This window comes from Anneissia japonica, unplaced genomic scaffold (assembly GCF_011630105.1).
Source record: "Anneissia japonica isolate Jap-2015-1 unplaced genomic scaffold, ASM1163010v1 scaffold324_len738069_cov173, whole genome shotgun sequence".
NCBI classification, from domain to species: Eukaryota; Metazoa; Echinodermata; class Crinoidea; order Comatulida; family Comatulidae; genus Anneissia; species Anneissia japonica.
Genome location: NW_022692196.1, coordinates 79,469 through 104,296, shown reverse-complemented (window position 1 = coordinate 104,296; position 24,828 = coordinate 79,469). Strand labels below are relative to the sequence as shown.

The window sequence follows — 24,828 nt, the reverse complement described above, 5'->3', positions numbered from 1 at the left end:
GTGCAACATTCTCAGTTTCAGCGTCTAGCCACGTTTCTGTAATCACTGCTAACTCAATTTTAAATTTATTAAAAGTAGCCTCAAGCTCGTCAACTTTGTTTCTGATCGACCTTGCGTTAGTTAGGAACATTTTTGGGCACGAAAAAACGTTACTGTCAGATTGATTCCTGTCTCTTATACACATCTAGATGTGTATAAGAGACAGCACCAAAGACATTCATGCTCGCACTCATCATGAAGGTCAGTGTAGTTAACAATTAAATTGTTAGCAGAATAAATAGATACGCCTCCACCCTTTTTTCCGGATCTAATTTTATTAAAATTTTGATATCCAGGTATAAGTGCAACATTCTCAGTTTCAGCGTCTAGCCACGTTTCTGTAATCACTGCTAACTCAATTTTAAATTTATTAAAAGTAGCCTCAAGCTCGTCAACTTTGTTTCTGATCGACCTTGCGTTAGTTAGGAACATTTTTGGGCACGAAAAAACGTTACTGTCAGATTGATTCCTGTCTCTTATACACATCTAGATGTGTATAAGAGACAGCACCAAAGACATTCATGCTCGCACTCATCATGAAGGTCAGTGTAGTTAACAATTAAATTGTTAGCAGAATAAATAGATACGCCTCCACCCTTTTTTCCGGATCTAATCTTATTAAAATTTTGATATCCAGGTATAAGTGCAACATTCTCAGTTTCAGCGTCTAGCCACGTTTCTGTAATCACTGGTAACTCAATTTTAAATTTATTAAAAGTAGCCTCAAGCTCGTCAACTTTGTTTCTGATCGACCTTGCGTTAGTTAGGAACATTTTTGGGCACGAAAAAACGTTACTGTCAGATTGATTCTCAGTTTTAATAGCTACAAGATTTCTAATTACAATACCTCTCGTCTTAGCCGATTTGTATGGCCTATTTGAATTGATCACAGATATTTTTCTTCTTAGTTTCCTACCTCCTCTTCTCCTACGATGTTTCCTTTTACAAAATGGCCGACTAGGTCTAGGCCAAGCACAGTTCAATTCGTAATTGAATGCAATGACCTCCAAAGGCACAACTTGCTTCACGAATCGTAGCGCGGTCAGCTCCCGTTCAGAATATCGGTAACACATTATAAAAAACCACGAACAAATCTTCGTCCTAAACGCACAGAGAAGCAAACAAGCAATATTTATAGTTAAATCACCAAGATGCACAAAAAAATCACATAAAAGCACAAGATTACTGGAAAAAACAGCAAAAATACCAAAAAAACAAGAGCCAAACACAAAAACGTGGAGTCTCGCAGGTAACAGCGCCCTCCTTGGCATGTAAGCTATAATGCTTGAGTTTAAATTTCTTCTATCATGTTTATTTAATGTAAATTCTGTTGCTGGCATCTGCAGAGGACCAGGGTTTGTCCCAGAAAATGCAAAATATTTTTATAACATTCGTGGACGTTTTGGTTTGGGATGTCACAAATTAATGTTCCCACAACGTCGTAGGAACGTTAATACGTTATGAGGTTGTAAAATTAGGTTATACATGTAGGTATGTACTTAACAGGGTTTGATATTAAGCAATGTGGCTAATTCAGTATGAAAATATTAGTCAAGTAAAATTATGTTTCTACAAAATAACGTTTGCTCCAAAATTGTAATGTTAATATAACGTTCTTATAATATTATATTATTTCAGGGAGGCTCGTGGGCTTCAACAGGACAGCAAGCATCCAGATTTGGCCGCTTTGCCTTCCGGCGTCACTTCTTCCAACATTTGGGATTCCGACTGGCTTGCAATATTGATCCCTCCGATATTCCACCAATCCACCTGATTGACTCTGAAGTACACATTCTGTCCTTTGGTCACAAAGGCAAGTGTTCTCTCATTGTATAGCACGAATTAATATGGATTAGGTGGATGCATTTTTAGATTGAATATAATTACTAGGATTTTAAGAGATAAAGATCACCTACTCTGGCCTCGAACCACAAGTATAGAGTTAGGTCAAGTAAATTAATTTTCTTGTACTCCTTTTCTTTTGTCACCTATTTATTATTTTTCAAAATTGTTTAACTGGTTTATATATGCACTGTGGTGTTGAGTCTTATCTGTCAGGCATAAAATGTTAGATCAAACTTTTCGTCATGATTTTTTTAAACATATACCTAGCCAATGAAAAGAGCTAATTTTAATAGCAGACAAAATATTACAGATCTGGTAACATTGATCAGACTATATCCAGTACAACAGATAACATACAATTTGTTTGAAAGTTTTGTTAGTCGTTGCTTGCCAGTTGTCTTCAGCTGAACTACAACTAGGACTTAAGATTTAGACATAGTTTGAACGTTGACTACTTTGTTTGCGAATACAAATCCAAGTTTAAGTTGCAACTATAATAGATAGAAGTTCTAGTTCGAAGTTTGAATATATAATACGGCTGTAAGTGTTAAAATATATTATTTTAAACGTTTGTTGTATTATTATCAAATAGATTATATTCTATTAGGATAATTATCATTTTTCAGAAAACCCATCTTTGTTGCCTGTTGTCCATAAGAGTATGTTCTTCCCAAGTACAAATAAAGAGTATTTGAATGACAACCCCGATGAAATGCTCTATAAACAATACGGCATCAGTGTCAACAATTACTACGATAATCTGGCTGAGTTCATCGATGGGGCGGTGAAAAATTACATCGATCAATTCCAATCCACACTTGTCCTTGGATGTGCAACTGGAAGGCTGGCATTCCATCTGGCTCAAACATTTTCCAAGGTAACTTCCTTTTCTTTTTTTTTTCTGTGAATTCTGTGAAGATATTCAATTGCTAAGTTGTAGATTGGTGGTAAATTGGATAAATTAGAAAACTTTATAAATAAATGCAACTTATATAACCATAGTCAATTTCAAAAATTATATTTGTGCTAAATAAGGTAATTTGCTATTTTACCTTTTTGTCTTTATCGTGCCATGTTTTTTATTTTTATTTTGTGGTTTATTTTCTTTCCTCCCTTTTTGATACTTTTTTGTACTGTTTAATATTTTACTTGTGTTTATAATCTTGATTTTTAGGCTTGTTGTTTTTATGTTTTGTTTAAATGTATCTTAAAATTGTATATATTTTTTTCTGGACCCCCTTTGGAAACAAACTTCTGGTTTAAGGGGTCATCCAATCCTCCTTTTTGACCTTATCAATTTTTTTTTTATTATTATTTCTGCTTTTGATGTGGTTCCTTGTCTGATGTGACAATTTTTTTTTTTGTGTAAAACTTCTTTTTTTTTTTTTTCGTTTATGTTTTGTGAATTGTCTGATTTCTTTTTACTGATGTTTTCCTTTTCTTTTTTAAGTGGTTTTACTTTGTAAATAATTTTCCTTGTAATTTCCTATTTTTTATTGCTTTGATTCAATAAGAATGCAAGATTAAAAAGCAAAACATGTCATTGAGTGTCTTAGAAAAATTAGCTGTCCTACATATAAAAAAAAAAATTTTTACTCGAGAGCCTGACTTTAAACAAGTATTATTCAGTTATTGCGTGACTGATTATATCAATAATGGATGCTTTTGTCTATACCAAAGTTTACGCACTTCACAAGAAGTTTTTTATGTTCAATTGTTTAATTGACCTTATTAATCATTTATTTTTTTATCATCCAAATCAAGGTGATTGGTGTTGATTACAGTAGTCGGTTTCTTGAGGCAGCGATTGCGTTACAAAACACAGGCACATTAGATTATCCAGAATACAGACCAAAGGGCGTTAGCAGCACTAAGAAGTTACGAATTAATGATTCCTGGAGCAAAAGGAAGGCGATTGTTCCTCATAAAATTGACAGAAGCAGAGTTGTATTTAAGCAGGTATGAGCCTTCCCAAACTGTCAATCAACTGAAACTATATTTCACCAATCAAAGGCTTATCAGTGTCGGATCCAGGAATTTTAAATAGATTGGGCCCAGGGAGGGAATCTCAGCCAGTGGTTATGCAATCCAGTGTCTATCAATATCAATATACTCTTGGCGAAAATGTGATGTACATTATTCGAAACCTTAGCTCATATATGCATGTTTCTACTGCAAAACATTGGCATGGTATGATGGCACCAAAAGGTGGTTCACGGTTCAGAATTACCAAATAATCTGTGGCACAATCACTCCATTGGGTACCAATGGCAGATCCATGGGGTTGGAAAGGGGGTGCTCCTCCTGGCAGCAGCCGAAAAAAAATAACAAAGGGAAATTATAGCTTTTTTAAATGGTTAACTTGTTGACTGCCAGACCTGTTTTTTCAGGTTCCTTCTCGTGTGCCAGAACAATTATACACACAAACATACCTATGTAGTCATGCCATATCAAAATGTTGTGTCAAATAAATCGGTGGGAAAATATTAGGGGACGAGTAAACTCGTCGCCGGCACTGGGACAGCATTTTTTATTGTTTCTGCCAAGTGCGAGTTTTCTTGTCAGCTTTTTCATGGGTTGGTATAAGTGCAGAGGGCACCCCCACTCGTGCAATTGGTAATAAAAACGTTATTCTGTGGAACCATATGTACCTACTTATAACAAAATTTCACGAGTGTTAGCAGCCAATGTTGTAGCCAGTTACTCCATGGGGAATAGGTACCTGGCCCCCACGATTGGTAGTGACACACCCTAAACCCTTTCATCTGGACCATTTTATGAGTAATATCGGGTGATTTGCTTCAAACTTTTCCAGTGGCGGAAGAAGCTTTTTAAGAGGACTGTGTGCGCTTTCCCCTTCTGTGCATCCCCTTCATTTTATTTCATTTCTTCATTTTGTTTACAGTTAACATGGATTCCAAATGAGCTGATGGATTTCAATCTCGTCGTTCTTGATTTCTTAGACCGAGTCATGAACATAGAAGGTAACTTGATTTCTACATTTAAGAACTTCAGTCGCAAATCTCATGCGCTAAGTATTCCATTCATAGCTTATAAGAATCCTGCAGTGTTGATTATGTTTGTTGGTCCTTACAAATTTAAGCAAAATAATTTTTTTTTTTCTAAAAGCCTAAGCAAATTTAAAATTGAAGCTTTTTTGGCAAAATTCTGCTCTTTGATGTGAATTTGATCCAACAGGAATGTTATTGCATACATGTACATACCAGGGTATGCACTCTATTATTTGTATATCACTAAATTTAGTAGAATAGTGAAAAGTATACAGAAAGTATCTTACTAAGGACATTACAATATGCTTACAACACTGGAGGTATGTCTGCCAAGGTAAAATTACTTTGAATAGTTTAATTTCTTAAGTATTCAGTAATAGTGATGTACAACTAACTGGCTTAGTATCTGTACATGTTTGTGAACATACAGTAGGAGAAAATTCAACCAGTTGTTTTTCCAACTGGATTTGAATGTAAAATGGTGGACTGGCAATAACAATCGTGTATAGTTAGTATAACTAGTTTTTAACAGGCATCAACTGGAATTCAACTGTACCAACAGGTATCAACATGTTTCTAAAGGTATGAAACAGGTTTTTTAAGAACAGGAATACTTTAGTTGATAATATCCTAATTGGGTAAATCAGGTATTTAGTTTACTAATTTTGTGTAGTTGAAGTATGTAAAAGGTATTAACAGGAATGGTTACCAAATACACAAATGTAATGTTTTTCAGTAAATTACAAAAAGATTATAAAAACACTGTTTATGAACTGTTTGATTGCTACAGTAATAGATATGGTTTAAGCTGGGCACATACAGCGCATGATGGGTTTTGGCCGAAGCGATTCCATAGAGAATGCAACGCCAGGATGCACGTCATGCAAATGATTGTTTTTAATGACAATCTGTTCACGACTGCCACCGACAATCAGCAGACCGTGGCTCAACGGGGAGTGGTGTAAGATTTGTCGGCTGACAGCCATAAAACTGTCAACCTGCATACATTGAAGTACATGTTCATCACAAAAAAGTTAGGACTGAATCGTACATATAGACTAAATGTCCATAAATAATTTGTCCTTGAATCGATTGTGGGGACATAACTACTACCACAACATGTTTAGAGAAAATACCTAGTTGTTTGCTAGAAGTTCTCAAAAGGTGAACATTTTTTAGAGTTGAGTGTGATAGAGATATAAAAAATTATGAAACAGGATAATCAAAACTGCAACAGGTGGAATATTGTCAGTTGAATTCTTGATGGCACCTGTTAGTGGAAGCACCATGGTGTTTATCATAGGATCGGACTGTTGTGACTAACTGTTGAGTGAATTCAGCAGTTCCTTCAAAAGGCCCAAGTAACAATCTATTTTTCATCACAAAATATGCCACTGTTACTTAACATATTAATTTTTGTATTATTATGGTATAAATTAATTAATGGTGTCACTGTAGTTATAGATCTAAATTATTACTGATTATTATGATTATTAATGATAAAAATTCATTGTGATAGACAGATTAGCCACTGAATTAAAAGATGTTCATTCTGTGATAAGATGGGAAGCTACTCAAAACATTCAATTGAGCCCTCAGACTACTACAAAGAATAAGATAGTATAATACTTACTCCAAGTATCAACATGTACGCCATCGTGTTGGGATTTAATATTTCAACATTAATTATGTCCTGTTCCTGACAAAATGTCGAAATATTGAATCCAGACACGATGGCGTGCATTTCGATACTTGGAGTGTATGTATTATATATATATCTTATCTGAGATTAATGAGTGGACCTTTCGGTTTTTCAATAACACTACAAAGAATATCAGTGACAAATTCAAAGAAGGGACCCCCATCAATCCTCCCCTTCCTCTAAATATTCTCAAATAAAAAAATAATGGAGAAAAAAGGAAATTGTATTCAAATTTAATTCGGAGAGTGCTATTTCTGGCCATCTAAATCTATTATCCAGAGGTATTATTCAGAGGCTTGGATCTGCCACTGAATATAGGAACATTATCATATATATGTTCTTATTGATGCAAAATAAAATTGTTTTTGTTCTGATTTTCAATTGAAATCTTCTTAAAAGTATAAAAATAAGCACTTAATGTCATTGTACATTAACTGAACACAGGAATGTGTGTCTTTTAATTCAGAGCACTTGGATTATGTTTTTATTATTTGTGACTGGCTCTGGCAAAACCCACAGTTTGTCTGTAATTTCTAATTTCCCACAAGCACCCAAAACATCGAAAATCAGAATTTCGAGTATTGAGCTTTTTCATGTTTTTGCATTATTTTATTAAAGAAGATATATTGGAGAAGATTTCTGCAAAATATCAATCACTAAATCTAACTGAAAATTATATTAAAAATTGTTATAAAAATACAAATCTTAATAATAACTATTGACTTTGGAGTCTTAGGAAGTTTTCTCAGAACCTACATGCCTGATATCTAGTGGATTCATGACATCAAATAAGCACTGTTTTAAAGAAGACTTCATACAGAATCTAAATATACCAATAACTCAATTTTTAATTTTTCCTACAAACGGCTGGTTTTGCCAAAGCCAGTCACATTTTATTATTGTCACATTACTTATGTCACATTTTCTCTTTGTCACATTGAAGCAATTTATTAGGGGACATTTCTCAAGTTTTCTCACATTGATTCAGTTTTTTGGTTTCTAATTTCTCTTCACAGACTTAGTTGTTCGTCTATGAAACCTACTACCTTAGATACATCTCTGCAAGTTGTGGGTGCCTTAACCATATTAATCCCTAAAATGAAAATGGTTTTTATCACTGAACAATATGAAGCCATCTAATCGATCAACATCATTGTTATTGACTAAATTTTGGCATGCATTCATATGGATGCAAGAGAATTTATATAAGATTGGCTAAATGCCTTTGTCCTTAGAGTGAATCTGTCTGGTGGTGGTCAAACAAGAGTGATATAAACTATTTTCAACCTGGGGACGAAGTTGCTGAACTTTTCATCCCTGCAAGTCCAAAATTGCAATATGTCTAAAAGTTAGTTGAAATAATTTATGAATGCATTGTTTAAATAAATTACACCAGAATCATATGCAATGATTTTTGGATGTAAATATTTCCTTTGAACTCACTGTACCTGAAAGAAATATGAAAAGCATACTGAAATGTTGATATTGAAAAAAAAATGTATTATTATATACAATGGTAGTATTTTAATACAAATAATATAATAAATATAATTGAATTATTACCATACGTTTAACTTCATAATATGTAAAATATATTTATAAAGCATCATATATCACAAAACTCAAAAAGTATTAGCATATATAAAATAGTTAAACATATTTATACTAATTTTTATTTTTACATTAATTTATACATTAAATCAGAAATCAAATTTACATTTTCTACCATGTGGCAAAGAATTAATTATTTCAACAAAACTAAAATGTCCTAACTTACAATCAACATCTTTGACTGCAAATTCATATTTGTTTATAAATAGCGAGAAATCTAAGAAAGTATGATACATACTCCAAGTATTGAAATACACGCCATCGTTTTGGGATTCAATATTTCGACATTAATTATGTCATCATCAGGAATGATGAGAAATCTATTATTTTGAAGTGTGTGAGGAAGAATGCACGTTACCAGCCTTCTTTCCCCAGTACATGACCCACTACATCTCTTCTAAACTGTTACAATGTTTGTGGATGTTTTGTGAAAATCTCTATTTTCCCAGTGGTGTATCTAAGATACTAACATTGTAGAATATTAAACACTGACTGTTTATTATTCTCAAAATAACCTAAAGACCCTGGCAATAAATCATCCCGGGCTGTGTCGTACGAGGCTTTCTGGGTGGGCTTTCAATAGTCAAAAGTATACGCCTCGTTCTGAATGCAGTGCACGCTCACTTTATTGTTACACCCTCCCTTTCTTGGCCAATACTCATAGATATGCCGCTGTCATTCCTCCTTTAATTATTTTAATGGAGTCAAAAATATCTACAAATCTGGAAATAGAAATTGAAATTAATGAATATCATTGTCAATGCAAGTTATATTAAATGTTCTAAATAAGAGATCGATTGCTTAAAATAAGAAATTTACACTGGGAACTGACCAAAGAGGTATGTATCTTGTGTTTAATGCACCTTTATTATATTATAATTTAATTGGCTAAAAATGTGCATGCTCTTAATAATTAACAAGGCAGTCCCTATATGAAAAATACAATTTAGTGCATGGATAATAAATGAAAAAAAAAAATTCTTTGCTTTCCATTATGGTATCTCTAATGATGTTACAAATGGATACATTACCTTATCTGTTAACAAAATTTTATGGGAATTTTTTGTATCATCAAAAAAATAAATCACTGACTAAATTACTAATTTTTTGCTTACTGTAGGGAATACCACAAAACCCTAGCTTTGAAGCAGATTAAATTTTGTTGATAGTTTACCAAATAGATTTTTATTTCCTTTGATTTTTATTTTTGTTGAGAATAAGGTGGCAATGACTGGAGCTATAAGAACAAATAGACACCATGTTTCTCATTTCTTGAGATGGGGGAAGACTACCTCTATTTTGTTTTCTTCTGAAATTTGCCCAAAAAAAGAAATATAGATGTGGTCCAAAAAAACAGAGCAAGGTCTCATAAACACAAATTTTTTAGTCACTTTCCAACTGCAGGTATTACTGGAGTCGCAGCGCTATAGATTTTGCAAAGTCTTATACTTAATGTGGTTTTCAATAAGGCGAATTTATTCATGCGTCACAAACACTTTTGATTCGCGCAAGTATATTTGCCTGGTGGAAAACTGGCTTTAAACGTATTCAGTATTATAGCTCCATATCCATCTATTGTTCTCAACTGTTAAATTAAAGTAATACTTTAATCTGTTTAGAAATAGGAAGACCAGAATTCGACAGAATATCAAGCTTGTATAGCATGTTTTCAAAGTTAAAAGATGGCAAGCTAACACAGTATTCATTACAATTTTCAATTTCTACAGATTTGTATGCTCCCGATTCCATATTCACTATCATTAACTTGTATGTTTAGCAGATGTGTCTCCGTACTGTATTTAAACAAGAGAAAAACAAGATGAAATCTGATGCTTGATCCTTGTCCATTCCTTCGTCCTGTTAAAGTTTTTTTTTTCCCCTCAATTGCTTGAAGTCATTTGTAAAGTTTCTTGTATATTAAAACGTGGCACCTTGGAATTTTCCAGCTTGGCTCCTGAGGCTTTGGGAGATAATTGTACCGTGTGGACTGATTATTATTACATCACCAACTGAGTGGAATGAAGAAAGACTCTACAAAGTTATCGGAAAGAAGTAAGTTAATACTAAGCATTTTTTTCAATAGTGTAATACAGGGGCTTGGCCTGTTTCATCTTGGGGGCAGGGGGAGTGAACTACGTAAAGTGGAAGAAGATCGAACATCAAGATGAAGAAATTAATGTTTTTAAATTGGTTTCCTTAAAATCACTCCACTGTCGCTACAGTGTGCGATTACTACTGTCTATCGGGAAGGCTTATTATCATCACAGCAAGCTGTTTGAGACGGCGTGTAGCTATTGTATGGAAATCAAGCTTAAGGGATAGTCAGACGATCAAGTAATTTTAGCGATAGAACGTAAAGTAGCATAATGTGTATAATGCGAGTTGAATGGAATAATGCCAAATTTTACTTGCTTGTTTATTAATTGAATTTCAGGCTGCAATGTGTTGATTCAACAATTATGATGGCAGACTGTGATGGCAAAGATCCTGTAGCTAAGAATGTAACCATTTGGCAGCGAAAGTAAATTTTTGTTATTGGCGTCTGAACATAAATGTGTTATAGTTTATAAACTATATATGTTTACTATGTATACTATGTTTGTATTATAATTTGTTTGTGGCACTCAGTATAAAAGGATTAACATGTGTGTTTCACAGCATAAAAGTGCACCTCTCTTTAAGAAAGGTATAAAACGTATAGAATTAACCTGTTTTTTGGTGAATATTTTTTGCAAATGAATGTACTGTATCATGTAATATTTTTTAATTTATTTCCGAGCTTTAGCCTAAATAGCCTTTAAACTATTTCCACTATTTGGAAAAATCAATTGTCAAATATACAACCTTTTGTAACTGAAGAACCGAAATTATTTTCGTTAAAAAATGTAAAAAATATAACTCTAAGTAATTGAATTTCAACTTTTTTTTGGTTAAGTTGATAACATATAATAAATAATGCACGAAAATACACAAATTTGAGTGTTTAATATAATAGTCTTAATACATATTTTTAGAAAATTAAGATAAATTATTATATTATATTACATAACTAATAGATAATTATCACAAAATTTATTTAGTAAAACAAAAATCAATTTAAATAATACAGTCCAATGCAGTGGCGCTATATCTTGCGCTCCCTGTGGAAAATGTCCGAAGCAAATGTCCAAAAGTTGATGAGATATAATAGATAATGCACGAAAATACACAAATGTGTGTGTTTAATATATATTTTTAGAAAATTAAGATAAATTATGAATAATGAATGGATCATGTATTAGTTTATAAAAAAGTGTATGGTAGCCAAATGTATATAGTGTACTGATTAATACATGGTAATAATAGGTATACATTCTTTATGCATTCCATAACAGCTATACTTTCACTATAATATTTAATAAATAATTAATAATTTGAAGGTTCATAAAATGTTACTTTCCACAAAAAAGCAATGTAAACGAATCATCAGTTACAATGAATTTATATTTTAATTAAAATATATAATTAAACCGAAAGAACAGATTTCTTCCAAAGTAACACAAGCCTGGACTCGGGTGAATGCTTATCTACCTCACAATGTTCCTTTCTGCTAAGCCACGCCCTTGGATATTGTTGCTAAGGTCCCACGAATGGACATTGTAAAAGCATATGCACACACATACGTTTGCACGACAACATGTGTACTTGTAATGCCACGCCTGTGTTCCTGACCCAGTTCCGATTGGTTAGTTAAGTTCGATCGACTCAAACACAAATAATATATTTCCCTACATTTTGACTCCTACTAAACCTCGGGCTCTGTCTAATGTTAAGATTAGTTGACAGAAACATGATACGCCTAAATATGGTTATGATGACATCACATCATGACCATATATAGCCACATCATGACTACAGTATAATATCGGCATACACCAGGTTTTTGTCAAACAAAATTTTATCAAAAATGAAAATGCCAGACCACAACATAATACATTACTCGCCCTTCTTCGGTCATGCTCCAAAGGGTTTTTGATAAAATGTCTATAATAAATAGGTTAACATAACATTTTTATGAAATAAAAAAAAGAGTAACATGTCAAGCTCTATATTTTGAATTTAATTAATCCAATGTATGTATATAAAAATGAAAATTTAGGTCCTTAAAAAGTATTTTTGAATGTCATAGCATATTATATTTCATAACTAATAGATAATTGTCACAAAATTTGTTTAGTAAAACGAAAATCAATTTAAATAATACGGTTCAATTAATGCAGTGGCGCTATAGCTTGCGCTCCCCATTGAAAATGTCCGAAGCAAATGTCCCAACTTATTCAACCTAGCGCCCCATTGAGCCACTCCACCTTCATGTCCCCACGACTGATAGATATGGCACTTATGATCAATTTATATAATAATCGTGATCATATGACTAGTGGCATAGGTAATCATAAAGTATACTTAAATATCCAGAGAACTTTATTTGTGTGGTTGGCACCTTGCTATCCTGTATATTTATTATTTAACTTTCTTAATGTACCAAAGCTGTGCCTCAATTAATGTAGAGCACCACAATTTTCTTTTAAGTAGTTTTAAGTGTTTTTTTTTAATTAATTTTAGAAAGTTTCACAATTGTATAGAATAGTTAGTCAGTGATACTGTCTGTAATGTAGGAAACTTTAATTGAGTTAATTTTTTAGTCATTTTACATTTACAAACTTTATGTTCCAGATTGTTATTGCTGTTTTGTTTTGAGCTTAAGTTTCTCTGAAAAGCATATATCATTCTACAATTTCTACCAATTGCAGCTGCACCATGTTGTTTGATCATATAAGGAAATATTGTTTATATTATAAGGTATCTTGTATAAGGTTGGTATAATAATGTACGAAGAGACTAGGGTAGTGAATGCGATTCTCAATAAACGTACTTTGAAATGTTTTGTTGGCGTATTTTAATATTATTGAACAGTAGTGAAAAAACTGTTAGGGGCCTATGAATTTCATTAAAGTATTCGCTAATCTACAACTCTCCTGAGAGCCCATATGTATTAAGGTAAGCTCAGGTCGACATGGAATCTCTATGAACAGTGTCGTAACGATGGAACTCGGGTTTATGTGACCGGGGCCCCCTTTTGGAATCCAAGAATTAGAATGAAATAGAGGGGCCCAGCGGGGGAGAACTTCATAGATAGAAGGCCTGTCACCTCAGCCCCACCATGGTTGGGGCTGAGGAAATGAAAATTTGATTATGGAAACTCTAGATGGCGGGAAATGGTACTCAGACTAAAAAAAAATTGACAGTTTCAGGACCCACTCCTTAAATCTGCCACTGGATATATTATGATATGTCCTACAGTAGGTATCCGAGATGCATTATGCTGTTATGTATCAACAAAGCTCTTTTGGGTCAGGGTGCTAGTTCAAGGAAGTTATGGGAAGGGGAACCTACTAAACAAGTAAAGTAAGTGAGTGATCAAAACATTGTTACATTGAGGGGTCCCAAACCAAGGGGCCATTTAGAACCTCAGTCAGGGCCCGGGTAAAAAACAAAATCTACAGATTTTATGACAGGATGGCCAATAAAAAGAACTAATTTGATGGATGTTTTGTCTGACTGGAAATTTAAGCCCACCTCGACAGCATGGTGCCATCACTGACTAGCAAGAAAAAAACTGCAATCACAGTAACATGTTTAGTGCTTGAGTCACTGGCACTTCCTTACGTAAATCACAATATAAAAAGTCTGAAAATAAAATGTATCAACAATATACTTTATTATACAATATATCACAATATATACAGTTTTAATAAGCCTACGTTTTCTATTACCGTACAGTATACAATCTAAAAAAAAAATACTTTACTGCTTTAACTGTAATGTAAATTACATTTTGCCTGCCTCTTACATGGTAATACATTTTCTTGATTAGTATAAGTCAAATAACCTGGAGGGATGTGTTCTAATGTTTGATCAATCTCCCCCCCACACACACAGATTTAAAAAAATGTGATTATAGCACCTCTAGGGGGCCGGAAATGGTACTCTTGGACTTAATTTGATTATAATTTTATTGATTTCTCCATTTTTTTTATATTGAAAAATTTAGGTGGTGCGGCCGGGCCGACTAGGGGCCCCTTGAATCCGCCACTGCCGTATTACTAAAACTTCAGTAAAACCTTGCATAGGCCTATTTCATCCTATTTAGTTTTAGAAATACAGTATTTGGACATAAAGATGCTGTCTGTCCACAATCACCAACTTTAAATGCAACTTTTTCCTTCGTCTCTCCTCGTCATTCCACTGTGAAGTTAAACAAATTATTTATGATTAAATAACATAGTGATAATGAATTTAATGTTTGCCAGTTATTCCCTGCAGGGAAGGGAATGATTAAATATAATAATAATAATATACTTTTGTATTATTTTCCCCTTAACATCGTTTTTTTAATTGTTCTCTAAGTTACCCTTAAGGTAGGTTTTAGTAACATCATAATAATAAATTATTATTATTATTATTGCCTAAAAAAAAAAAGTTTTCGCAGGATGAAATCTCTTTAGCTCGGAATGAATTCAACTTACAAGCAATGTTATCCAATTCAATTTTATTCTTATTGCTTCTTCAGCCATCAGGGGCCATTATCCACCAAAAATCAACAATAAAATACAATATGGTATACAAAGGGTAATTTGTGTTTATAATATAGCCTGCATAAAAAGAGGTTCTAATGTCAAAGGAGAAATATGGCGAGAAGTTTGAGCAAAGAAGGGCAGGAAAGCAGAATGTCGAGAATTGCATAACGTGATGGATGAAGATCGTCGCGGTGGAAGAAATGAATGCAAGGGATGTTCAGGTGATTGAGTAATTTTAGCGAGAAAACAAAGTGTATAGTTGGGCGAATTTTAAATGTAGATGTAGACTTTAAAACAGCTGAAAATATCACAATAGAAAATCAGCAAATACAGAAAGTGGATAAGTACAAATACTGTACCTAGGACAGACATTGAATATGGATAACAACACAGAGGAAGAAATTGGAATCAGTGAAAGAAGGTTGGAGATGCTGTGAAATGCATAAAAATATTTTGACAAATGGAAACATACAAAAGTTTTCAACCAGTGTATTCAAACAAAAATCACATATGGAGCAGAAACATGGTCAACAACGAAGGATATGGAAGAGAAACTAATAACCAAACGAGCAATGGAGAGAAGAATGTTACAGATTTCGCTAAGTGATAGAGTTCAGTACACCAAAATAAGAAAATTTTACTGAAGTCAAAGATATTTTAGAGAAAATAAAATGGAGATGGGCAGGACACCTTTCAAGATTAGAAGATAACAGATGGGCTAAAAGAGTAACAAATTGGCAACCAAGGACTGGAAAAATAAGATGACAAAAAAAAAAGAAGGAGAGATGACATCACCACATAGTTGAACTTGCCTATAGTTCAACTTTGATAAAGTTTGACTTACAGATGGTTAATTAAGTGAAAACACAACAATTTGGCATGTAAAGTAAGATCGACTTACTAATTATTAATGTTAGCCAAAGTCGACTTATGCAAGTTTAAATGTATATGGAAACTGCAAACTGGGCAAGAATAGTATCAGACAGAAGATGGAAAATATTAGAAGAGGGCTTCACACAGCAGTGGGTGAAATAGCCTAATGTTGATGATGATGATGAAAAGGAAAGTGGCCAGTAATAAATTAAGAAGTGCATCAAGATATTAACATCTATTTTATGTACACATTTTTAAAATGTTTCGCAGCAGCTGAAATCTCTTTATCTAGGCCAACAACTGAAGAAATTCTGTTCTCAAGCAATGCTATGGGGTATGTTGGGCAAAGTTTAATGAAAAGTGGCCAGTAATCGATAAGAAATGCATCGACATCCATTTTAAATTACACACTATAAGAAGATGGTTTTCACTCGCTCACACCATGTAAAAACCATATCAATAAACTTTATTACATATAATAAAAAGTCCTGCATTACACATACCCTTAATATAAACCAATGAAAATTACTATATTACCTTTCATACCTAGACTTCTGCATAATTGTTCTAAATCTGTGTCTGAAAATAAGAAATTAATACATTATTAAGATTGAGATTAGCCATCAGAGAAAGGTAAGTGGCCCTGCTAACCACCACACAAGAAACTTCTAACCAAGCTACCGGTAAGTCTATGAATTGCCATAATTCCTTTTATAGAGGCATAGCACAATGTGTAACCACCTCCCTTTCCCGAGTGACTTGCTAAGGAATGAGTGACTCTCGGTAACAGGAAAACATGTGGCTTACAGATTGTTTCTGCTGTAAAGCACATAATTGATAATTAATGGTTTGCCAACACGCCAAAAGATTTTTCGAGAGATGCTAGACCTAGGCCCCGCATGTCTACAGCCTATTTAGGCATGCACAAGAGTCTTCAATCCGTGAACTACGATTTTGACACGCTATCCTTCTAGGCAAGCTAAGGTTTACGAATCACAAATTCCAAAGAACGCTTGAATAGGTAAATAAACACTATTTTAGACAATCGTACTGCCTTTCCTTGCCAGATATTTTTTATGTTTAATGGCAGGCGGTCACTGTTTTTGCAAACATAACATTACCCTTTCCTATACTTTCACACCGATCGCACTGTAAGTTCTCCATAGTCACCCACTAAATGTTGTGAGACCGTCTGTAAACGGACCTCGCAAATTTTGTCTATTGTTCATATTATTTTCAATGGGCTGGTGATTAGCTCAACTGAACAAAAGCTGTTGCAGGAATGGCGTACCATATTATTTCTGAGTAAAAATTAGAAAACCCCAAAATAATGTACAGATTTCATTTCTAGTTGGCCAGTCTATGTACACTAGCTTTGACCACGCTATCACATTTTTTGAGACAAACAAATGTGATATGCCCATATTTGGGTGTAATATGACATCATACCCATATTTTATTATTTATTTAAGCTTTCTTTAACCAGGGGGTCCATTCAGTGACTAGCACTGCTTTTCAAGGAAGCCCTGTTACATACAGTGAATATATCCACAAAAATAAAAAAAAATAAAATAAAAAAAAAAACAATTTTTACAATTATGAAATTCAAAAGTAACTAAAAGTAAATAAAAAACAACAAGATAGCCTAAAACTGAAAAGAAAGCAGACAAATGAAAACTACCAAACCAAAATAAAAAAGGTACAGTCTTACTAAATACATATAAAGGCCTCTTTTTTAAACATATTAATAGAAAGAGCATCAAAATTGTTACGAATGTTGTGAGAAAAATTGTTCCAAAAATGAGCACATAACTCAAATTCGTCACATAGAATTTGATTTGAGCTTCACACATGTGGTTAACTTCTGACAACTTACTTTCATTCAACGATTCATCATCCTCTTCCACTTGATCAACATTTGCTAAAGAAGCAAGGTTAAATAACATTAAATACATAATATGTAATTGAGTTTTAATTAGACACTTTTTAGATTTATTGGGATAAATTTAATAAGTACAATACAAAAATACTTCACCTTTATTCTCCAATTCATTGTCCTCTTCCACTTTATCATCTTCCTCTTCATTGTCCTTATTCACTTTATCCTCTTCATCGTCCTTATTCACTTTATCATCTTCCTCTTCATCGTCCTTATTCACTTTATCATCTTCCTCTTCATCGTCCTTATTCACTTTATCATCTTCCTCTTCATCATCGTCTTCCTCTTCATCATCGTCTTCCTCTTCATCATCATAACCTAAGAAAATAAATAAAATAAAAACTTACTGTTTACAAATTTTTAAAAAAAAAATTATTCTACACTAATACAACGTTATTTTCCTATCCACTAGAATTTGCTCAGAAAAAAAAAAAAATCATTTTATTTCGGACAGCTGAATGGGTCCTCTTTAATGCAGTAAAATTTACTAAAAGATGTGTATCAAACGCACATCAAAGCCCTAACATAACAAAGCAGTTATAAAATACTGATTGAATGTAATATTACCTTTTATAAATTCTCCATACTGCTTCATTACGTTGCTGGTTTTGAGGAACTCCAACCCAGATTTTGTGCCAAATCCTCTGATTTGACCCAGTGGCTTCTGAATGCATATTGCAATATCATAACCATTCAACTCCAGTATTTTTACCTACAAATAATATATTCAATATAGGTAGGTTCAGTTCAATAATAATAATAATAACAAGTCAATTCTTTCATATCGCATTCTGCAAAAAGCCTCAATGCACTTTATAACAAAGAACCACAAGCATTAAATAAATTTGACTTAAACTACTTAAAGTAAATCTAGTTCTGAAATGTATAAGGGGTATGGGCATACAGTAGGAGTCCAAAACGCAATTTTTTTTTTACGTAGGATAGTTTGGTAAAATGTCATGCCCATAGAGCAACTGTTTTTTTCAACTCCTTGTAGAGTATACCGCAGACACAGTGTCTAAACAGCGAATGCAACCAATGTGCCAATCACTGCCACATTATGACGAAAGGTAGATTGTTTTATTTACCCAAATTTACAAACACCAACGTTTTAGCACATAATAAAATTTCTGGTAAATATAAACATACAGGCCTACTAATGCTATATAATTTATACCGTATCTATTTGCATAAAACCCCTCGGGGTGTTTATCGTTAAAAAGGGTTTTTGAAAGGGCAGTTACAGTTACTTTAGGGAGGCATTTATTCCGAGGGAAATGTTCATTTTGTTTGGGGTGTAAAATGGATACGTTCGAGAGTAAAACATTCAATTCAATTTATCGGTCAAACTCATAAAATGGCTTGAAATTTGCTTTGCTTGTCACAGATTACAGAATACAAAAATGAAAAAGGGTAAAAAATACACATCACAGGTCATACAAACACATGGGTAAAAACATGGTAAAATGGAACATGTACAGAGCAAAATTTGCATACAGTAACAAATACAAAGAGTACAAGCTGTGAAAAAATTAAAAACAACTTTAAAAGACCAAAAAGTTAAAAATGAACAAAGAATAACAAAATTATTCATTCAAATTCATTCATGCATAGGTTCATTCATTCATATCATCCATAACTCTGGTATGAGAAATATTCACCTGACAAAGTTTACATTATGTAGCCTCATGGCCGCTGGAAGAAAAGAGTTACGCAGTTGGTTGGTTTTGATCACAGGAAAATGGATTCTTCCACTCCTATTGAACACAACATATTTATTAAGTGGATGGTTTTTATTGGTGATGATTACTTCCATTTTTTTGCATTCGATTATTAGAATGTGTTGAGAATGATGTTGCTTTCACTAAATTACAGTCATTTGAGGGGAGGGGGTGTTTATTTAAAGCAAAAATCAAAAATATATGCTGTGGTCCATTTATTCGATGGAAGCATTTATTCCAAATGAGGATTTTTTTTTTTTGGGGGGGGGTGGAGGTGTTTATTCAATATTTTGATGGGTTGAAAGGTTGAATGTTCCATTAACCAGGTGGAACAAAAAATTAATTATTTGTTTTATAACACATGTATATAAAATATACCTAAAAATAAATTTAAGTCTATCTTTCTTCCAATCAGTACAAGTTTTAACACAAACAACTTACAACAAATTGGTAATCAACTACCTTTCTTCAGAATGGAACAGTCAATCTTCTTTCAACCAATGACAACATTGTATTAGGTGAAGGCGTGCAATGGGACGAAAGCGTATGAAACAAAAAATGCACGAATGGATATACATTTTTATAATGAGTGACGAGATAGTGTTAAAAATCAATGTCACATGATACGGAATCCAACAATCAAAATCTATTTAGGTGTATTATAATATACTTTATATAATATATTTACCCTTTTCATAATCTCCTTCATTTTTGTTGTGAATATACAGGAATCATTGTTGTAAGTTATTTCTGAACGTTGTTTACTAACTTCAGCTGCCTTGGCATTATATGACTCAACATTCCCCGATTCTTTCGCCTCCTTCCATTTACCTCCTAGTGATGCAACTGCCTCTTGGTAGGTTGACCCCCCTTGTATTTCTTATAAAAAATAAATATGGTACCATGTAATATAAAGTCCTATTTTCTATTTATTAAAGAGAAAGTATGTTGAATCAAAATACATTGGAGTATCATAATAAACCTACTTTAATTATTTTTTATGATTGGCGGGTGGGAAAAGAACTAACATTTCTCCCAGTTTTTTTTATAGTATTCAGAAATTCTGTGTCTTATTAACTGTTCCAGAGTTTTTGGTCGAAAACTCCTTCAGTGTCTTGGAATATTTTTTAGCACAACACATCAAAAACTTTTTTTCTTCAGAGACAATGCTTGAGTTAAATATTCAACATTACTATATTCTATTATCTTAAAAATTATCTACTTCAGTCAGAAAAAATACCATATTGTGTAATTAAAAAAAAAACATACTTGTTTTGATATACTCTGAACAGAACACATTGTATCCTGTCAATTTTCTCTTTAAAAATTTCTTTGACGGCTTTGTTTGATATTTTCTTCCCAACTTTTTGCGCCGATAATTGCCAATCCAGTCCTGAAATTACAATTTGAAGTGGATCTTTCTACACATGACTTAACCAAAGTTGGCAACATGTGAATAGGAAAATGCAAAATCAAGCATACAAGTTCCATCACGTTTCTTACAGTATGTTCCCCATTTTCCACAAAAAACTAATTTTTAATGTTCACGTACGAGCCCACCCACCTTCAAACTAAACTAGACTTTGTACTCAAAGGTGTGTGTAGATTAACATGCATTACCTTAGTGCGGTGCAGTCATTGGATGTAAAAGAATTGGTAATTTGATATCAAATTTAATGACTTAAAGGTAAATTTGGTGTACATAATCCACCGTTGAAGACCCAAATCTTGAGGTCGGGGTTCAAACTTATGCCGCGCACAAATTTTCACTTGTGTCTTCAGGCTAGGCATTTTACTTACGGTTGTGTCTCTCTACTTTACCCAGGAACATAAGTGGTTACAGGGTAAGCTGCAACTTACGAGCATGATCCAGTGAACAGAGGATAATAATATGAACCCCATACTGTAGGGGCCATGTTGGCATGCAATGTCATTACTACTGTTGTAGCTGTTGCCGTCATCATTATTATTCATCATTATTAATTATTAAATATTAAAATGAAGTACTACATTTGGTGAGAACAGTTGAGTGTGTAATGTCCTACCTTTATCCTAGGTTCTTCCATTCCAGTTTCATTTATAGCCTCTTGCAAAAGTTTTCTCTTTTCTATGTCCGCAACACTGTACCCGGTTAGCCCACGCTCCCAGTAGGATTCAAGTATGCGCCTGGTTTCATCTGTTATAGGCGTCTTTCTACAATCAGTAAAATCAATCTAGTCTAATATAGTTATATATTTAATAGGCATATAAAGGCCCACTATTTTTTACAATTCGTTGGCAATGATGGAAAACATATATTTTTTACCACAGTACTGTATTAGTAATATACGTTGGATTGAACTTTTCCATGTTCTTAAGCTGGTTTTCCACTCAGCGAATTTATTAATGCAAAGGAAAAGCATCTGACAGCATGCATGCGCAATCCCTTCACCTGCCGTTTTTGCTTTTTAGAGTGCAAAATGTTTCTACTTTTTTTGAAGTGAAAAATTATGCAACCATTCAGAGAGCTTGGGAAAAGATTTTGTTGCCCCATGAGTATCGAAAATAGATGAAAATACTGTACGTTATGTCATTTGTGATATATGCTAATGTAGCGGAAAGTATTAATGAAGTGATCAAAATTTTTCATTTTAATTCGCTAGTGGAAAACCGCCTTAATGAAATGTGTAGGCCTACAGTAACTAATGTACAGTACTTCACCTTTTTGAACTTGGAACCAAGAAAAATGTTCTACCTTTTTGATTTCTTCATTTTTGGCTTCATCTCGCCTTTCAGTCGCACCTTCTCAGCCTATTAATAAGTCTAGTAGTATAAAAAAATGCATTGAGTGCGTATACCTCAGGCTCGTAACAATGGGGATCAGCGCCCAACCCCTGGAAATGCTCAAAGCAAAAAAAATATGCTCGAGTAAAATTTATGACATACATTATCACCATTTTATTCACAGTATAGCATCCACAAATATTATTGTCAAGCCCCTTAACCATCATCAAGTCAGCAATGTTTTTTGTGCGGAGGATATAGTCCTTGTGCAGACGCCTTACTTAGTCTCGGCAGATTTTGCTACCTTACCTATAATTAGCATCTGCACCACACACTGTAATATAAGGCCTACACAGGGATTACAGTATATCATCCACGCAAAAATTTGGCATAGAAATCTGTCATTGCATTTCAGAAAAAAGAGGGCCTACTTCCGCACAGATTTTGCCGAAATTAGGCTTTGACATTTGAACTGGTTTTTGAGGTATGATCTTTAACTTTACAGTATCCGACCAGTTTGTCGAAATCCAGTTTGCCGAAATCCAGATTGCCGAATTAATAGCCACTTTGAGAAACCCAGTTTGCTGAATCCAGTTCACCGAAATCATGACAACCCAGTTTGCCGACACTCAGTTTGCCGAATCTTGCTGTCACCATCGTACAAATGTACAGTACTGTATTGTGTTTTCGAAAACATGACGTGTATATCAGGGAGCTGGAGCCATATTTACGCCCATATTTACGTACCTGTGTAATTGCCCCACTTTGAATGCACCCCCTCCGACAAATTCCCCTTCTTTCGAAAACGTCGCAAGGCGTTTATTTTTCTTCGAATAAACTCCCCCAAACACATCTATCGAAACAAAGTCATTCCCAACACATTCTATATATGTTCTAATGGACAGTAGAATTACATTTTTTTAAAGCTGGTTGGGATCAATACGTTTTTATGACCATGAAACATTTTGACAGTAATTATTGTGTTGTAATTTCACATTTACAGTGGAATAACGGGTGTTTAAGCATTCCGTACATACATGTATATCAATTTTACACATACACAAAAATTAATGCCTCCCTTGAATAAACTCCCCATCAAAACCCTTCTCGACAATAAACGCCCATTTCCTTTAAGGGTCTACATATTATTATCTTATTTAACTTCTTTGATATACTTATTATAAATATGCTTGACATTTTATCTGACACAGGCCTATTTAATTTTTTTTTTTTGGTAATTCAATTGTTTATAATCAAGATTGATTTACAGAATACTGTAAGACAAAAATAATCATTAAACTACGATGAGCAGCTATTTATTATATGAATACAGTGACTGCTTCACATTGGATGGCCTCTAAAGTCTCATGTCTCAATCTAGCGGGTCCCTACTTTCCGCTGGCCCCACCAGTTTCGTACACAGTCACGGTAAGAGAATTAAATGCTCCATCGTTAATTTTATGCCGATTTTAATGTTTCAATGCTTTTGATTGACTTTTAGCAAACTGGGTTTCAGCAAATTGTGCTTCAGCAAAATGGTATTCATGGTTTTGAGTCGGCAAACTGCCGGGCATTCGACATGACAATCTGTAGGCCTGATCCCCCTGTTGATTTGGTAATGCTATAGGCTTTGGGACTAGAGTAGTATGGAGCTAATGAGTCATTATATGTCTATACCTGTCCTAGCCAACCACATGAAATAAAATGCTCAAGCCTTTATGAATACAATGATTACGAAATAGCTAGGCCTACAGCTTAGTAGGCCTAGTGATAGGTGTCTCTCCTCGCGCGCCTTGCCGAGGCTGGCCTAGACTATAGCAAGCTGGCTTATCTACTCTACTGTGGCCAGCTAATGCTGGCTTAGGTCTACTCATATTTCAATACCTCAGTAGGCCTACCGTAGAGAGAGAGAGACCTAAGCCAGCTTGTTATATAGAGGCCTCAATTCATATACCATTAAATCTGCACTAGGAATCTCGTCTCGCTAACCTAAAAAAATACCAAATGGAAATCGATTCAAACACAACACACTTATCCACGTGCTATAGGCTCCGTCGAAGTCGTTGCGACGCACTTCGTGGCTGGTCGATCGGATCGTCTAGGCCTAGTACCAACTGACTGGATCAACGTACTGTCATTAAATCTCAGTTATATTCATAAATATACGTATACAGTTTACCAAATATAAATTAATTAAATAATAGGATGTATGCTTTATTTCCTATTAAAGTATTATTTTATGACCTTTTTAGTACAATATTATCGTGTGTCTTGTAATTTCCTACTTTTATTACGATTTTTGCCAATGGTTTTCCCTGGTTCCCGGCGTTTATTGTACTTCGCTCGCACAGGGCTTTAGTAGAAATTCAGCAGTTTCAAGATACATTTGTACAGAATCATAGAATCGTGTCCACTTGAAACAAACATATATCATAATATGTGAATTTCGTGATGTTAATTGAGTAATAATATCAATAATATTAATAATATAATATTTATTATTATCAGTGGTGGCGCCACAATATTGTTTGTGTTAACTTTTCATCATCATATCACAACAAAATAATTTGCGTTCTGTTATGACAAATGCTCATTTAGATAGCTTTATGATGGTTGGAATACATCGTGATAGGTGAAGCAACCTCGACCATGACAGAACGTGGTTGACAGATTTCATGCAAAATTTCCAAAATATAGAATTTCACTT

The 24,828-nt window shown here is 33.8% G+C and overlaps 2 protein-coding genes and 1 long non-coding RNA gene across 17 annotated transcripts in view; 1 reads left to right on the top strand and 2 right to left on the bottom strand.

Moving 5' to 3' along the window:
* LOC117100170 (ergothioneine biosynthesis protein 1-like) overlaps positions 1–13,132 on the top strand; it is a 46,716-nt gene extending 33,584 nt beyond the window's left edge. For 2 of the 3 annotated variants that reach the window (XM_033239744.1, XM_033239743.1), the window contains 6 exons: positions 1,678–1,852; positions 2,511–2,761; positions 3,649–3,843; positions 4,790–4,868; positions 10,155–10,260; positions 10,643–13,132. In XM_033239744.1, the coding sequence (XP_033095635.1) occupies positions 1,678–1,852; positions 2,511–2,761; positions 3,649–3,843; positions 4,790–4,868; positions 10,155–10,260; positions 10,643–10,733 (897 nt within the window). In that variant the 3' untranslated portion in view covers positions 10,734–13,132. Of the gene's footprint in view, positions 1–1,677; positions 1,853–2,510; positions 2,762–3,648; positions 3,844–4,789; positions 4,869–7,613; positions 7,946–10,154; positions 10,261–10,642 lie in introns of all 3 variants that reach the window. The other variant, XR_004444093.1, reaches the window with a different exon arrangement.
* Positions 13,133–14,186: 1,054 nt separating this feature from the next.
* Positions 14,187–24,828, bottom strand: part of LOC117100172 (nucleolar transcription factor 1-like) — a 13,349-nt gene continuing 2,707 nt past the window's right edge. The window contains exons 1-11 of one of the 13 annotated variants that reach the window (XM_033239757.1): positions 24,111–24,248; positions 22,093–22,160; positions 21,404–21,554; positions 20,628–20,751; positions 20,047–20,237; positions 18,205–18,349; positions 17,833–17,955; positions 17,734–17,772; positions 17,575–17,619; positions 16,236–16,277; positions 14,187–14,493 (exon numbers count right to left, since the gene is read on the bottom strand). In XM_033239757.1, the coding sequence (XP_033095648.1) occupies positions 14,486–14,493; positions 16,236–16,277; positions 17,575–17,619; positions 17,734–17,772; positions 17,833–17,955; positions 18,205–18,349; positions 20,047–20,237; positions 20,628–20,751; positions 21,404–21,554; positions 22,093–22,121 (897 nt within the window). In that variant the 5' untranslated portion in view covers positions 22,122–22,160; positions 24,111–24,248 and the 3' untranslated portion in view covers positions 14,187–14,485. Of the gene's footprint in view, positions 14,494–16,235; positions 16,278–17,574; positions 17,620–17,733; positions 17,956–18,199; positions 18,350–20,046; positions 20,238–20,627; positions 20,752–21,403; positions 21,555–22,092; positions 22,161–24,019; positions 24,250–24,828 lie in introns of those variants that run through there. The other 12 variants (XM_033239755.1, XM_033239758.1, XM_033239751.1 and 9 more) reach the window with 12 other exon arrangements.
* On the bottom strand, positions 19,297–20,036 carry LOC117100173. The gene is made up of 2 exons (XR_004444094.1): positions 19,800–20,036; positions 19,297–19,394 (listed from the first exon to the last, which is right to left on the bottom strand). It is a non-coding gene; the product is annotated as an uncharacterized LOC117100173 (long non-coding RNA).